At 48.3% G+C, this 15,411-nt stretch overlaps 2 protein-coding genes across 2 annotated transcripts in view; one reads left to right on the forward strand and one right to left on the reverse strand.

Moving 5' to 3' along the window:
• Window positions 1–619: 619 nt before the first annotated feature.
• ttll3 (tubulin tyrosine ligase-like family, member 3) lies at window positions 620–9,692 on the reverse strand (the record flags this gene model as incomplete). Its single annotated transcript, XM_080001139.1, has 15 exons — window positions 620–739; window positions 2,351–2,539; window positions 2,954–3,010; window positions 3,109–3,544; window positions 3,641–3,884; window positions 4,434–4,582; window positions 4,759–4,942; window positions 5,274–5,354; window positions 5,455–5,569; window positions 5,655–5,783; window positions 5,934–5,974; window positions 6,743–6,878; window positions 7,051–7,169; window positions 8,253–8,265; window positions 9,600–9,692. The coding sequence occupies 15 exons, from the start codon at window positions 9,690–9,692 to the stop codon at window positions 620–622; spliced, it is 2,106 nt and encodes a 701-aa protein (XP_079857265.1).
• Window positions 9,691–15,411, forward strand: part of slc4a8 (solute carrier family 4 member 8) — a gene marked incomplete at its 5' end in the record, with an annotated part of 28,096 nt that continues 22,375 nt past the window's right edge. The window contains one exon of the mRNA XM_080000147.1: window positions 9,691–9,735. Coding sequence (XP_079856273.1) covers window positions 9,691–9,735 — 45 coding nt within the window. The remainder of the gene's footprint in view (window positions 9,736–15,411) is intronic.

Here is a 15,411-nt window from a genome sequence, read left to right on the forward strand (position 1 = left end):
TTTTTTTAAACTGTGCTGTCAGCATGCTGGGTATACAACACAGAGTATTTGTGTGCCATTGCATCCAGGACAGGGATCATTTGCAAGTGGAGTTCAACTTCTCCACCTGCAATGCCACGCTTTATTTAGTCTTTAATCATGAAGAACTGCTGCAATAAATCTGTCCTGTGGACGACCTGTGCGAGGACAACAGCACAGCTTTTTTGTAATACATGACTGCCACCAATCCCCCTCTTTGGAGAACCATCTTCCCATGTTTTGATCAATAAACAACTAATCATCATAACTTCTCCAAGAGGGGGCGGGAGAATCTCCACGGGTGAGACAAATAAACATGGAACCAAACAACACGTGCGTGGAAAAACGTTAACATATCAACATCGGACGACAACATGTATCGACAGAACTGAGTTAACTAAGTCCAGGAAAACTGGAACAGCAATTGGTCACGTGGCCTCTTCCTGTGATGGCTATGGCAGCAAACAAGGGAGGAAAGGAGAAGGATGTAACCAGGAGGGTTGTTCAGGGCGTGTCTATGTTCAGGGTGTGCCTGTGATGAGTCCGCCTGTACGTGCACAGGAATTGTCCCAATTGGTTTTGGGTGTATGAGGTCATAATTCTATCGTAGCGCCTCCAAGCAGCGGAAGAAGGCCCCGGGGCCACCCCACGACCGCCGCAGGCGCAGGACGCCGTCCGGACCCGGGGCTTGGGCATCGGACCCGGGGGCCCGGTCCCGTGCCTACATACACAAAAACGGCACGCCCTGCAGGCGAGTCGGTGGGGCGGGAGCCTCGTGACGGGTGTTTAACCTCTAATGTCACCAGGACAAAGAACCTTTGAGGCCCCTTTCCGCTCACTCACCACTTTACGTTTCGTTGTTTCGATCGGCAGCGGTAGATCCTCTCGCAGTGTACCGAGACTCCGGTGGCACCATCTCCTGAGTCATAGCGTTAAGTTTAAACGTCCCCATGTGGCTGGTGTTCAGATCACCGGTCAAATGGAAGGTCCACATGAACAGACAGCTGCTCTCTCAGTTAAACTATGCCACACAAGCTATGTCCACCATTCTACTGGCAGAACTTTTTACTAGAATAACAAAGCAGGCATGCAGACATTTAGTTAATGAGTAGTTCACCCAGGGCAGCCATCGAAGCAACAGTCATTTGTGACAAAACAAATATTTCCAACAGTGTGACAGTGATAGTGTTATATTGTGGTTTACATTGCCACCTGCTGGAGAAACACCGGACGTACAACCTGTCGATGACATTACGTTCTTCAATGACGTCACCAACATCGTCCGGCTTCAACAGTTATGTGAATCCAAGTAGCGCTTTGCTGTTTACTGAATAGACTCTTTGTTACTAGTCCTGTACTGACTCCAAGTGAAAATACTGCCACTGTATGTTTCTCTGAAATGAAATAAAAGACATTCCTGCATATCCCACAGTTTTCTCTGTTTCGTATGAGTGTTTCCATCTCCTGCCAAATGTATGTGTATTCGTCACCTGCTCCCTCTGTCATTTATTCACTGTGCCTCCCTATGTTTAGGTAAAAATAAAAGAAAAATGACCCGCTTTTTCGTTTGTCTCCAAACAACGCCTCTCCCACATTAAGCAACAGTAATGTGGTAATTAGTAATTACTTTCAAAGTAGCACGATTTTGTTTGAAAACTGCAAATTGGGGAAACACTGGTTTAAAAAACCACATAACGTGTGAAAACCACTACATTGCGGGAACCAACAACTGCGACGACGAGTGCTTTTTTCATGTGAAGCAAATTCGATATCATTTTTATTTCCTTTATTTTGGACACACTGTTATTCCAGATACGGAGTTGAAAGCCAGACGGGCATCTGGGCTCTCTAATGGCACGGTGGAACGACGTCTGGGTGTAGACATTGTCCGTCTTGCTCTATATTTGTCACCGCTACACACTTGTGGTTCAGTTGAAACGTGGCCCAGGTTGTGCTTCGTACCCATGTGGCGTGTGAGATGTTGCAAGACTTCAAAATATGTTTTTTTTCCTCGACATTATAGGCAGGGATTGGGAAACTACAAATGACATGACTACAAGCACACGAGCTCACCATTTTTTACGCTTTTTAGGTCCATTTGTCAGACATTTATACAGCCAAGTAATACAAAACATAACTAATAATTTTATTATTTTGGGATCATAAAAGAGATGGCTTTTGAAATAACTCTACACAAACCATCCTTCGTCCAATGCAGGCCCCTGGCATTCATGCGTCATGCACCATTCACTTTGTGTTTTACAATTCCGGACTATTTGGCCACTGTCTGCTTGTGAGAGTCGGGTGAAACCTTGCATCCAGGTAGACTGACAGGAGAGAAGATGGCGGGAAAGTGATTCCCTGGGACGGCAGATAAAGGGTTAGGCTGGAGGCTGAAGACCCTGAGAGCAGGGAGGGGACTGCGTAGGGAAGGGAGGCCCTGGGAAAGAGCTCTGCGCTGAGCTTTCAAAGCTTGGAAGCGCTGTTGTTCCAATACTAGGTTGGGTCTGGGTTGGGAGGCCTGGGGGCCAAGGGGACAGGACAGGGTCCAGGGCACCAGAGAGGACCCACCACGGCCACGACTCAACCCCAAATGTCGAGCTTTCTTCCAGGACTCAGTGGGAGGCATTAAATGCTGCTGAGGTTCTGAATTGTGCCCTGCCCTGCGATCTGGGACAATATTTTGGAAGCTCACTGTTCTCCCCTTGTGCTCCCTCTTTGTAGAGGCTGAGGCCAGCAGCCGCTTCTTTATTCCGGCAGAATGATTCTCCTTGCCGGAGTAGGGACACGCTGCGGTGGCATATGACTTGTGACTCGACGGTTTATCTGTCCGTTTAACTGCCTCTGAAGATGAACGGTCTGAAGAGGACTGGTCCCTAAGAGGTAGGTTAGGAAGAACTGGGCGCTTCGGAGCTGCTGGTCTGAAAGTTCTTACTGGAGCTCCTTCCACCAACAGGTTCATTCCGACGTACTGAGGAACTCGAACAGCGGCCTTAAAGAGGTGACACACATACGTACATAGCTTGTTGGAATGGATTTTTACATTTTTGGGTCAGTATTCATGTGCACCATGTAGGATGATAACCCTACCTGTTTTAAGATTAGCTGGAAGCCGCCAGTGTAGGCATCAGGGTCAATCTGCCGGTCCAGCACCACCCTCAGGGTGTCCAGCTGTACAGCAGGGCAAAGCCGGGCAGTTACGGCTGTGGAACAGGCCATGGTGGGACTGGCATTGATCTCCAGAAGCCAAGGCCTCAGGTCTCTGCCCAACATGAAGTCAGCCCCGTAGAGCTCAAAGCTGGCCTTGCGGCTCTCAACAAGGTCTTGTGCCGTCTGCAGCGCATGCACCACCGCCTGCTGCATGCCAGGGACCACCACTGCTCCCCATTCTGATCCTAGACCCTGCCTCTGCAAGAAACTCTGAAATTCAGAGCTAGACCACATATTGTCCTCTGGCACCTTTGGATGGCGGTCCTGGGATGGCTGGAAGTGCTTCTGGATGGAGTTGTTACACAGGTGCACTGAGCTGAGGAAGAGGATCGATCGAGCAACGGTACTGTGAGTGTCAGGGTGAAATAGTTAGGAAATATGTCTGCAACCGCATGCGTGCAACAGAGTCTACCTGTCTAGGGTTGTTGTCGAGTAAGGCTGTGTGGAAAAGCGCAGGTAGGACTCTTTGTAGAACCAGATGGTCAGAGGGTTCCAGTCTGTGACAAGGAACCACTGACGAAGATCAAACTTGGTTCCGTGGATCAGCAGGGGACGCTCCAGATACTTCTGTACGACCCACTTGCTGTCCTTGATCAAGGCGGGATCACTGTCCACCAGCTTCAGGATCTCATCCAGACGATTCATGCACATGATACCTAAAGCAACGAAGCAAGTGTTACGCAGGAAAACCTACACAAAGTAAGTTGCGAAACTCAATCAGGAGATGAAATCGAACAATGTCGCTGCAAAAAACACAAAAAAAGCTGAACCTCCTCATCCAGCTCTGTTGGCTAAACATTGCAGTCGTGGAGCCCCTTGTTCCATAAATTACAACAAACAACTTTATTATTCTTTCATTATTATTCTTCAATATAACGGCCTAAGACAGAGTAGGTAAAATAAGCATAATTTGTGTCAAATTTGGCATAATTATGGCCATCAGGTATCACAGGGTGACTGCTGGAGTTAGTTAACCACAGTGAAACTGGAAACTGCAGTTTCTACTATTTCCTATACTATTTAAGTATTAAGATGCCAGACTGCTGCAAACACACACTACTATCTGTAGTGTGTGTAGTAGTGCACTATGACACTATTTAAAAAACATTTTTATTCGTATTATCCAAATGACATTCGGGTAACTGCATAGGAAAGAGTGGTAAAGAAGAAAATGCCAGAGATTCTGAACGGTGACCCCGCTTCACCTCTCCCCCTTGACAAGGCGCCTGGTTTGATGATCCAGATGTTGTGTAGTCCATCTGTGTCCAGCTGTGGGCAAACGTCCTGTAGTTTGCCCATCATCTGCCGGCAACGCTCCACAAACACACTGCTGCACTTGATCAATGCACCTCCACTACACAAGAAACATCAGCTTTATTAGGTTGTTTCTCGAGTAATGCTCATTTGAAATGACTAAATCCAAGGTAAAACACGCTGTGCTTCAGTTTTACGCACCAGAAAATGAACAAATAATTCCAGCAGCATAATAATAATAATAATAATTCCGCCAGAACCTACAACTCCACTCACTGCACAACCAGGTAGTAGTCCTGCAGAAACTCTGCCCACTGTTGCTCCGTCAAGGAGTTGGGCGTTTGCACGGCAACATCAATGTCACTGTGTTCCAGGCTATCAAGAAACTCCTGGCTTACGCGTAAAGCTTTGTCAATCATTCCTGCACCAACAAATTGGTGTTTGGATAGTCTCATCTGACCTGCACAGGAGGACGACATTGCATTATTCACAGTCATTTTTTAGGTAATAATCCCTAGTTACCTTCCACCTCTCCTCTGATGTGAAACAATCTTAATAACATATACTGTATAAGAGCTGGATTGCAATGTAATCTGCTGATTTTGTGCAGCAGTCCAGTCCATATCCATACATACACAGTTGTATTTAAATTGTATTTATTACTGTCTAATTGTCCTACAAGTCATGTCCCATATCCTGTACTGAGTTAAGACTTTTGGTTGTGTATATGTTATTTGTACTATGTTTTGGGATGTGACCTTATACATACATATATTACATTGGGACATTACCATCCGGTGTCCCAGAGCCTCTGTTCTCCGTCTCCACCACGTACTGCAGCAGGCTGGTGCACGCCGTCCTTCTGAAGTCATCTCCAATGGAAATAGAAAGAGAAATAAGCTTTGAATACTTGTGGGAAGAAAGGCATGCATTCAAATAAAGACACACCACGGATACGCTTGTAAACCCTACCTATGAAGGCCTGTTTCTCATCTTTCGCCCCAAGCCGATAGCATCTTGGGAAGAAGTTGTCTGGGTCTGCCGTATCAAACCAGAGAAGATTCCGGAGATTCATGCATAGCCCCACCTGAAGGAAGAAAGACAGAAATAGTTTGCTTCTGTTGTTTTGCCCCTCAAGAAAAAATACATTGAAGAAGAATGCGACATGTGACCTTGGTGGTGATGGCACCAGCATTGGCAAAGTGATTGGTCATTTGGTCCTTCTGCAAAGAGCGACAGTCTATGGAGTCCCGTCGCGTCGACCAGTAGAAGTAGGTTGTTTCTTTCCGAACAAGGCGAGACTACCATAAGAGAGCAAAGGCGACAATCAATAAGGCCAACGAATGAGTCAAAAAGAAATCCCTCATTATGAGTCAAAGAACTCATCATGACAACTAAGTCTCGCAAGAAGCCGGTGTTGAGGAGGAGGATTCTACTGAGCATCACCGTACCATGAGGTCATACATGTCTTCAAGTTCCTCCTCCGTGCTTCCTTCCAACGCTGTCTCTGAAAATAAATGAGCATGCAGTGGTGTGTGTGTGTGTGTGTGTGTGTGTGTGTGTGTGTGTGTGTGTGTGTGTGTGTGTGTGTGTGTGTGTGTGTGTGTGTGTGTGTGTGTGTGTGTGTGAGAGAGAGAGACTGTGAGTTCCCGTGTTTTTGATTGTAGGCGTGTGTATGTGTGTAACAGATCAGCAGTCTTTGCAGTATTACAGTTCTTGGTACAGGCAGTGGGGTGTAATATGCATCATTAACAGGTGTAGGGGGAGCTTTTCCATGTACGGTTCCATGCACACTGCCATTAGTTCATGAACACTAACCCTTTATAAAGGTATAGAAAACGTTCATAAAATACTAAACAATGCAAAACTATTCTCCATTTTAAAATATTTGACATGAGTGAGGTTTTGAAAGGTGGAGAAAAGAAACACTTGTGTACAGGAATCCTAGTGTCCCAGAAAGGAGTCTATGTGCCAAATCGAGTTATGAGGCAGAGAAGAACTCAAAAAGATAAATGGGCCATAAACAAGCAATCATGGATCTATTCAATAACCATTTGAAATGTTAGCAATTGGCAAGACATCTCCTGAGTATGAAGATATATTATATCAGAAGAAAGTTTTGCTCAACTTGTTAATATATACAGTATACGTATATATATACATATTTATATATACAGTCTATATATATACAGTTCATACAGTATACAGTATGAATCCCATGTCTCACTAGTTAGATAGGTGCTGTCTTCCCCATCATCACCATCCTCTTCCCCATCCCAGTGGCAGGCGGTGGGTCTCTGTGCTGGCCGAGGAAGGTGGCGCTCCACCCAGCCTCGTGCTCGCAGGGAGGCACGGATCACAGGGTACTGTCCCCGGATGGAGAACACCTTCCGCAACTGCCAAAGGGGGACGGACACACACACAGACACACACACACACACACACACACACACACACACACACACACACACACACACACACACACACACACACACACACATATGATAAATTACTAAGGTGGAAAATATGAACGTGTATTCGGGAGGTGGGAGATTTATCATTAGTCACCTTGACTGCCTTCTCCACCAGAGACTTCGCTGTTTTTATCCTGTCCTGGTTGATGGACGGCAGGCTGACAACGCTGCGCTGCACCTTCCCCTCCATCCGAGCAAACAGCTTCTTAACAGCTTATTGCAAACAGCTTAATTTCAAACAGCTCACTATGCATGACAGCGTGTGTGTGTGTGTGTGTGTGTGTGTGTGTGTGTTTGCTCACAATATATTTGCAGCACTCTTCTTCAAATGTCGAAATCCGCTGGGTCTGCATGAGCTCTTCTTACAAACCATAAATCAAGAAAATGAAAAATACATAAATAAATCAAATCAATACATTTGATGTAAATCTTCTCCGTTAAAACGTATCCACATGATCTATTTTTGACTAGCGCCGAGAAGGAAAGCCCACTTACCTTACAGGCCTACAGTACCCCCAAATATCCAAAACTGGGGTTTGCAGCAAAATGTTATTTTAGGTTTGGCTATATGTCTTCTTTGTTTGATCGTGTCAAATGTTTTAATATATTTTCGTCAAAAATACATTCACTGAACTCCACGTTTGCCATTTTTAGACAGTTTAGGCTACATTTTAAACCACAAGGCAGTTTATTAAGGCAGATATAAAGTACTGTATATACTTTTTTTTTTTGATGGGGGGGGTGGGGGGGGGGTCTCCCAAAGGGGCATTGCCATAAATAGTTTAGGACCCCTTGTAATAAACAACAAGGAACAATAAATACATGGGATTTGATAACAGTGAGCCAGTCTAGTACACACATCACTATAAATAATGTCACGTGGCACCTACTGTACTTTCTCCTGGGGGAGGATGGGATCCGGCTCAAGCAGCTGAATGTGTAGGAAGCCGAGCTGCCACCCTCCGGGGGCGGATCCCAAAGCGCTGTTGACTGAATACGCTCCGTAGAAACGCGTCGGTCGCACAGGTCCGGCCGAGCGAGTGGCAAGTGTGTTTGTTTGTTTTTGTTTCTTACCTCAAGGTGTGCATGGAAAACTGCATTACACAAAACATCACATGCACGACTCTGCCCGAACCGTGTTTGAAGAATGGCTCTTGGAATGCAAATAATGGATAAACTGTCCGCATGCACTGTAAGTAAGTAGAATAACTGTGGAATAACTGCATCTACACACTCACTCTCACGCATTTGCCCGGTCACGCCCCCCGGACGTTCCTACGGACTGTTTATCGTTACCATGGCAACGGTACTGGCCAGACACCGGACACCACGGAGAGCGTTCAAACGAATACGCTGACACTGACATAAAACGCGTATCTGGCATTGGAATAACAACACAAAATATGATGACATAGTGATGACAATTTCCGACGACAATAATAAACTAATAAAGAAGTATACATGTAATTCTCCCTGTGTACCTGTGACGAGGGAAGCAGCGCCTTCTGCCTAATCAACCTGCCCTGGGATTGGGTTTGAGATGCCGACAGAACCGTGTCGTCAACGACATTATCGCGGAACCGTCGTAGCGTGTCCTCGTGTCCACGTCCACGAGGTGGCACCTGAACATTAACCCAAAACCTGTTGCCGCAGGGTCGATCGAATCAGCGCAACATCTTTATGCAAATATGCAACACATGCGTTTATGCAACGCAAACATATTACGTTTGTGTTGAGTGTTGAGAATGCGGAGGACGATTATATATATAAAACCTTCTTCTTTCTGCGTAGATATATGAAGTGTTTTTATTACAATCATCTGAAATGAAAAGTCCGCCTCGAGCCTGCGTTTTTTTTCCCTGCGCTCTGATTGGCTGTTTGCGCGACGCGCGCCGCATCCTGCAGACCTCCGCGCGAAACCAGGGAAGAGCGGCGGAAGATTCGACTCTTTTTTTTGTTTTTTGAGAGTCGGTTCTGGACGAGTCACCCAGTAAAAAAAACAAAAACAAACAAAAACAAAACAACAACAACAGCAACAAACAAACAAACAAACAAACAAACAAACAAACAAAAACATCAGCTCGATTTTCCAACTGTCCGTTCGTGTGACGCGGGGCAGAGCGGGGAGTCGTCGGTTCTGAGCTGTGAATGCAATTCTCACCGAAGTCATTCAATTCCGTCGAAAGTAACGTTATATGTGTGAGGAGGCGACGCGCGGATTGCATTCGCGATTGTCTTTCCCTTTTCTTGCCCCCGCCGCTCAAAATCGACATCCCTTCCATCAGCCCCGCTCCTCTGCCGGAGTGACTCCGGACTCCCGAGTCATTCAAAATGATCGGTTCGCAACGGACGAATCGTTCTCGGTCACGCAGCGCGAGTACCGGGACGCGAGCACCGAGGGACCGTCACCACAACCGCCGCCACCGAAGCTGGGACGTTGCGCGGGCGCGCGCGTGTGTGTGTGTGTGTGTGTGTGTGTGTGGGTGTGTGTGTGTGCGCGAGTGTTTTGTTTTTCACCCAGCGAGCGTGCACTGCATCCGGATAGTTGAAAATGAATGTGATCGAGACGTGACCGTTTGCTTGAACGCGTGCAACTGACGTCGCCTCTTGACTGGGAGAACCAAGTCGACAAGCCGAGATCACCGGGATCACCGGGACCACCTGGATCACCCGGACCACCTGGATCACCTGGATCACCGGGATCACCTGGATCACCGGGATCACCTGGAACACCATGCCGGCGGGAGCCAACGACCCGGAGAGCATCCTCAGCTACCAGGTACAGCTTTTTAAAACCCCGCCGTCCATTCTGTTTTTGTTGTCAGACGAGCGGGCAGTTGTGGAGCCGAACGTCCCCCCTGCGGAGCTACGCGGCACAGCGGCGTAATGAAGCAGACAAATACTAAACATTTCGTTCCCATTTGAGTTGCATTGTTGGAAAACGCCCTGCGGTCGCTCCAGCCTTCGATGCTTCCACCCAAACCAGGTCCAGCGGTTAATATGTACAGTATTTTACACACAATGTATACAATAATATTTAGGGTTTCAATGTGTGACAGGTGCCTTCATCACAAACGCGGTTGACGCCTCGCGGGACGCGCGCGAGCCTCGCGCTTGTTGATGTTATTCTGAAGTAGCCGCACGTGCACCGCTCGGGTCGCGGGTCGCGGGTCGACCCCCCCCCCCCCCCATTCACCCCCCACAGCGGAGGACATCCACGGACACGGACCCCCCCCCCCCCCCCCCCCCGACCCCCGCGTGCACGCGCCAAAGCATTGCACGTCGGGATATAATTGTCGCGTGCGGCCACAAGAAGATCGATGCGTTTTTATTTTCATTTTGTTTGTTGCGCTCGCGCGGCCCAAACGGGCTCGACGATCGCGCCGCCGCCACGACCCCACACGACACGGGCGTGACGTGGCCCCGGGGTTTTTTTTTTTTAAACGCCTGTTTTCTTTGTTTTCTCTGTTTACCCTCGAATGACCTTGGCGCCGCGCGCGGTGCGGATCGGGCGGAACCGTGAAGCGCGCGCGCGGGGCTTCCTGCTCGACGCCACAATGGAGGCTTAATTGGCATTCCAGGACCCCGGAGAGCTCCGGTTATTGAATTGTAAACGGATCCTGTTCACATATCAACGTGATTTATTCTCATATTCCTAACGAGGCGCATGGCATGATTGTCTTAGAAAGCCACTGATGCGATCAGTCAGGATTTGCTGATGTCGAAGCCTCATGACATGTGGAAGAAAGTCTTCCAGCAGCTTTTGAAGCTGCAGCATTGCCCTCAGTGTATATATAGTGTTTCCCCCCCTGAGAGGTGGATTTGCCAGCCACTTCTGACTGGATCTGGCTGGATCTTTGCTACTCTTCTCATTTACTTGCTTGTTTAATTCGACTGTTTTGACAGATGGAGTCACTGAGGAGTCACTACAGGCTTATTATTTCATTGTGCATCGCCCCGAGACCTGCGTGGCAGTATACGTGTAAAATGCTGTATTCAGCATTCCATGTAAAGCTGAATTCAGCCTTGTGACTATTTGCATTGTAAATAGTCACACGGCTGAATACAGCTTGTAGTCAGCAATAGAAATACTTTTGATTCTTTATGCGTTTCGTATAAAAAAGCATTCAAGGACATATCCGTGGAATCTTATTTCCCACTGAAGTCTCGTGGAACCTCAAAATTATTCAAATTGGAAAAGGTGGCCCTGTTATGCATTTGCCCTCATTCTGTCTTTTCTTCCACATTAAGGATGTAATTCCATGTATAAACTATCTCAACACCAAGATCAGGCCCTGTGTAATATTTTGCATCATTAATGACATTGATTTGCATCGGTTACTGCATCTCTTCTGGATTACTCAGGATTTATCTTGAATTCAGGTGTAAATTATTGGCAGACAAAACATAACAGACGATGAGGCCAACCCTCAAATGAAGTGCAGAGTGTCACTCCTGAAATGGAGAATTATATTCTCAGTGATGGAACATAAAGGTCCAGGATGCCTTCAGCTCTTCAATACAAACATTTTGCTTTTCTGCACGTTTTCACTTATTTTGGATATTTTTTTTCTGCATATAAATGTTCATTTGTCCTCGGCCTTTCCCAGTCACTTATTAACTTTTGAGAATAAAATCATTAATGAACCGTCTTGAACAACTCCATTATCATAGGTGAGGCAGACACAGTAGTTATTGTTTAAAAGAGAGTAAGTCCGCTTTGTTTCACCTCACACTATTTGAAGTCGGATCCCTGTACAGTAGCCACCCCGCCAGTGATGAGCAGGTTGTGACAGATGAATGTATGTAATATCTGCCCTCTGCGTTTTCTTCGCTTACAGAATTGTTATCGAGCAACCGGGTTTAGATTTGTCGTTTACGACATTTAAAACGCTGTGAGAAAATCGCTGTTGAGAATCATAAGAACTATTCTCTAATACCCCCATTTTAGCCTCGTCCATATCCTATTAGAGAGAGAGAGAGAGAGAGAGAGAGAGGGATAGAGAGATAAATAAGTGGCATTGAACTAGCCGTGTGTGACTCATTCTTCCTGTAGGCAGCGGTAGCCAAACCACCACCACCACCACCACCACCACCACCCATACCTACTCTCCTTTCCCAATTGTCACCGTTTTCTCGTCTCAAAAATCCAGTCTTTCCCGTTCTGGCTCTGCAGCTCTGCAGGGCCTTGCTGGGTGTCGCGTCTGCAGCCGAGCAGGGTGGAGGCGGGTGGGGGGCGGGGGCTGTGATCCGGGTGCCCAGCCGTAGCCCGCGGGCCCCCGGTGGCCTCTGGTGAACCCGGCCCTCCGACGCGGAGCCCGTTCTGGAAGTGACAGGCCTGGTTGTCAGAGTCAGGATCTGCTACCCTGCTGTCACTTCAAGCGTGCCGCCGGGTCGGAGGCAAGGAAGCGCCAAGAGGGAAGGGAGGGAGGAGGGAACGTGGGGCGCCACGGAAATGAAAGGAGACTTTCAAAGGTCGGTGCGAACATTCGGGGGTCCCCCAGGTCGCCAGATGTGACGGATTGCTAAACGCTGCCGCCCTGAGAGTCATTCTCCCCAATCTCCCGCTTCAGACAATCTTCTCGTTGTGAGATCGGGTGAGTCCAGTGGCTGATGAAGACAGTCCAACATCGAATATGCCGGAAAAAAAAAAAAAAGGATTTGTAGCGTTAACACGGTGAAGACATCCATGTTTCTGAACTATTTCAGGGGGTATCGAACCCCCCCACTAGACGTGGCTGCCCCGTCCCCTCTGCTTTCGCTCATTTTTCCCAACTGATTATTCCCTGGCTTCCAGCCTTGCGGCACACCTTTTTAATTAAAAAATATTTTTAGCAGCCGCAGCAGCAGCAGGGTAAACAGTGTTGGTTCCTATACTGGCTCTCTTCCTGGTATCTGCATGACGTAAACAACGTCACTTCCTCTCGGCGCCGTGGCGTTTCTCGCCGTATTCGGCGCCCAGCCTGCGGAGGCACTCGGTGCCAAATGACACTCTCCACCTCCGCGCGGACGTACATTTTGTCGGCCGCTCACGTCCCGAATGAAGCGGGCACAGAACAGAACCGCGCTGCGCGCCCGTTTGGGACTCTATCAGGCCTCACGTGGGACGTTATGATGGTGGTTTCACTTGGGCTCGGTAAGGCCAACGGCAATACAAAAAGTCTGCGTTCCCATTAAAAAGGAGCTTTGAGAGAAGAACAGAAATAGTCTCAGTTGGTTTTACCTTGAGGGGTCAACAGTGCAAGGTGACTGAAAGAGTGAATAATAAACACCGTCCACACAGGCAGTGAGGCTGTCGATGGTGTGATTATTGTAATATATATTCCCTGTAGTCCCTTGATATTGCTTTGACCCCTCACCGTGCTGCCTTTCCTGCCGGGACGTGAGTCAAATCAAATTCTCTACCTAGTCCAAATCTCACTCCATAAACGTTGTCGCCTGCGCATCGTGCCACGCTCCCTAGCGGCGAGCGAACGGCTGTACCGGCCGTATCGGCCAGAGTACGAGCGGCGCTGAGCTGACCGGTGGCGATGCCTTGTATTGTGTATTGTGCCTCCGCCCGCCTCTGCCCGCCTCCCGTGGCTCCCCATGCGCGCCGTGGGCACGGAGGAGGGAGCGTCTCGCTGCCACTCATCGACGGCCCCGGCGCGGACAGCGCCGAGGGACACCGGTCGTCGCTGCCCTATTTCTGCAGGACCAAAACTCCTCTTGCTTTTCCCGCCGTGCACTGCGATTGTTCGCAATAACCCGGGCAATGCACAACGCTACGCCGAACTAAATGCCAAATCTTAGAATGCACTCAAATGTTCCCTCCTCGCGGTCTAGACACTGGTACTGCGTATCATTCCAACGAGTGGACAGCCTCCACCTCTCTTCCAGTGATAATGATTTAGTTCCGTCCTGCCCCCTGCTCTGCACGTGCACTGCCACCGGCCGCCCCCCCCGCTCTAAGTCTCCCATGAACGGTTCGCGTTTTACGAGCTTGTGAAGGACAGTAATTCAAGGGCAGGCAGCCATTTTGGGCCAGGCGATTGAACACTTTGACTACCGGGGGCGGGGAGGCTGTGTGTGGAAACGCTCGGTGGAAAAGGATCGGTGCCGCGCCGGGAGCTGGAGGTACGGGGGCGGCAGAGAAAGGGAAACGTTTCCGGGAGATAAGAGAATAAATTATTTGTTTTGTCGTTGAAAGATGCAATAGCGCGTCCCTTGCAAGTTCACACTCACGACACACACACACACACACACACAAACACAAACACACACACAGAATCGTTAGGTAATACCAAAGCAACCAACACTTCTAGGGCTCGTTTTTTCTTTTTGTTTTTTTGTTGTTTTTTCAATTACCTGGGGTGTTTACGGTAGCATGGGGGAGATGTGTTCCATTAACCTCTTAAAACAGTCCAAGCTGCATTGCTTCCAGGTTAAGGTGAGAACACTCCTCCTAATGGACCCCGTGCAGGACCGACACAGGCCTGTTCTCCCACAACGCTAATGTGCCAATAAGGAGCGGTGAGTCAGAAGGACGAGGGATGGATACGTTACCAAGCTGACTGGGCTAATGCACTGGAGAGGATATCTAACAACCCCTGCCTGAAAAAAAACAACAAAAAAAACTGTCCCTTGTTTCTACATCCGTTCTGTCTCTCATGCTCTCAAATATAATCCACTCTATTGAAGACTGCAATCAGATGTTCTCCCATCCTTTCTGGGACAAAGAGCTTTTAGTCCCTCTCTCTCTCTCTCTCTCTCTCTCTCTCTCTCTCTCACTCTCTCTCTTGCTCTCTCTCTCTCTCTCTCTCTCCCACCCCCCTCTCCTCTCTCATTATGTGGTTAGAAAAGCCCCAGTTCTAATAGAGTTGACTATGCAGCCTGCAGCCCGAGCCCAAACCCACACACTGCAGAGCAGTATTCATTTACCGTTCCAAGCTGCACCAGCTGATAACAGCAGTTTTTGTGTGTGTGTGTGTGTGTGTGTGTGTGTGTGTGTGTGCGCGTGCCTGTGTGTGCGCGTGCGTACGTGCGTGTGTGTTCGCCGCAAGCATCGAGGCTTAGGAGTGAATCACACAAGGTGCATATGGGGGAAATGTATGGATGTCAATAATGGAAGATCCAGCAGAAAACTTTGAAAAAATAACAGTGTGAATCGTGTAAAAACCACGGTCACAGTCTATGGGCTTTGACCTTTTCGCCTCCCACCATGCGAATAAAGATGATACACATCGCCCATCATTAAAAACCATGTACCCAATATTCATATCGGGATATGAAAGTGCCCTGTCACGGAAAGGTAAATGACTCCCAGGGTTGTGATGTGACGGCGCGGGTGTGGTGGAGACTCCATGACACCCACACCTGTGAACTCACACCGGGGAGCGCTCGCCCGGGGAGCCCAAAGCTGTTCCCAGAGCTTCAGGCGGCCGTACATGCTGCTGTAATGAGGACGGACGGACGG

This window comes from Zeus faber (assembly GCF_960531495.2).
Source record: "Zeus faber genome assembly, chromosome: 5".
Classification (NCBI taxonomy): Eukaryota; Metazoa; Chordata; class Actinopteri; order Zeiformes; family Zeidae; genus Zeus; species Zeus faber.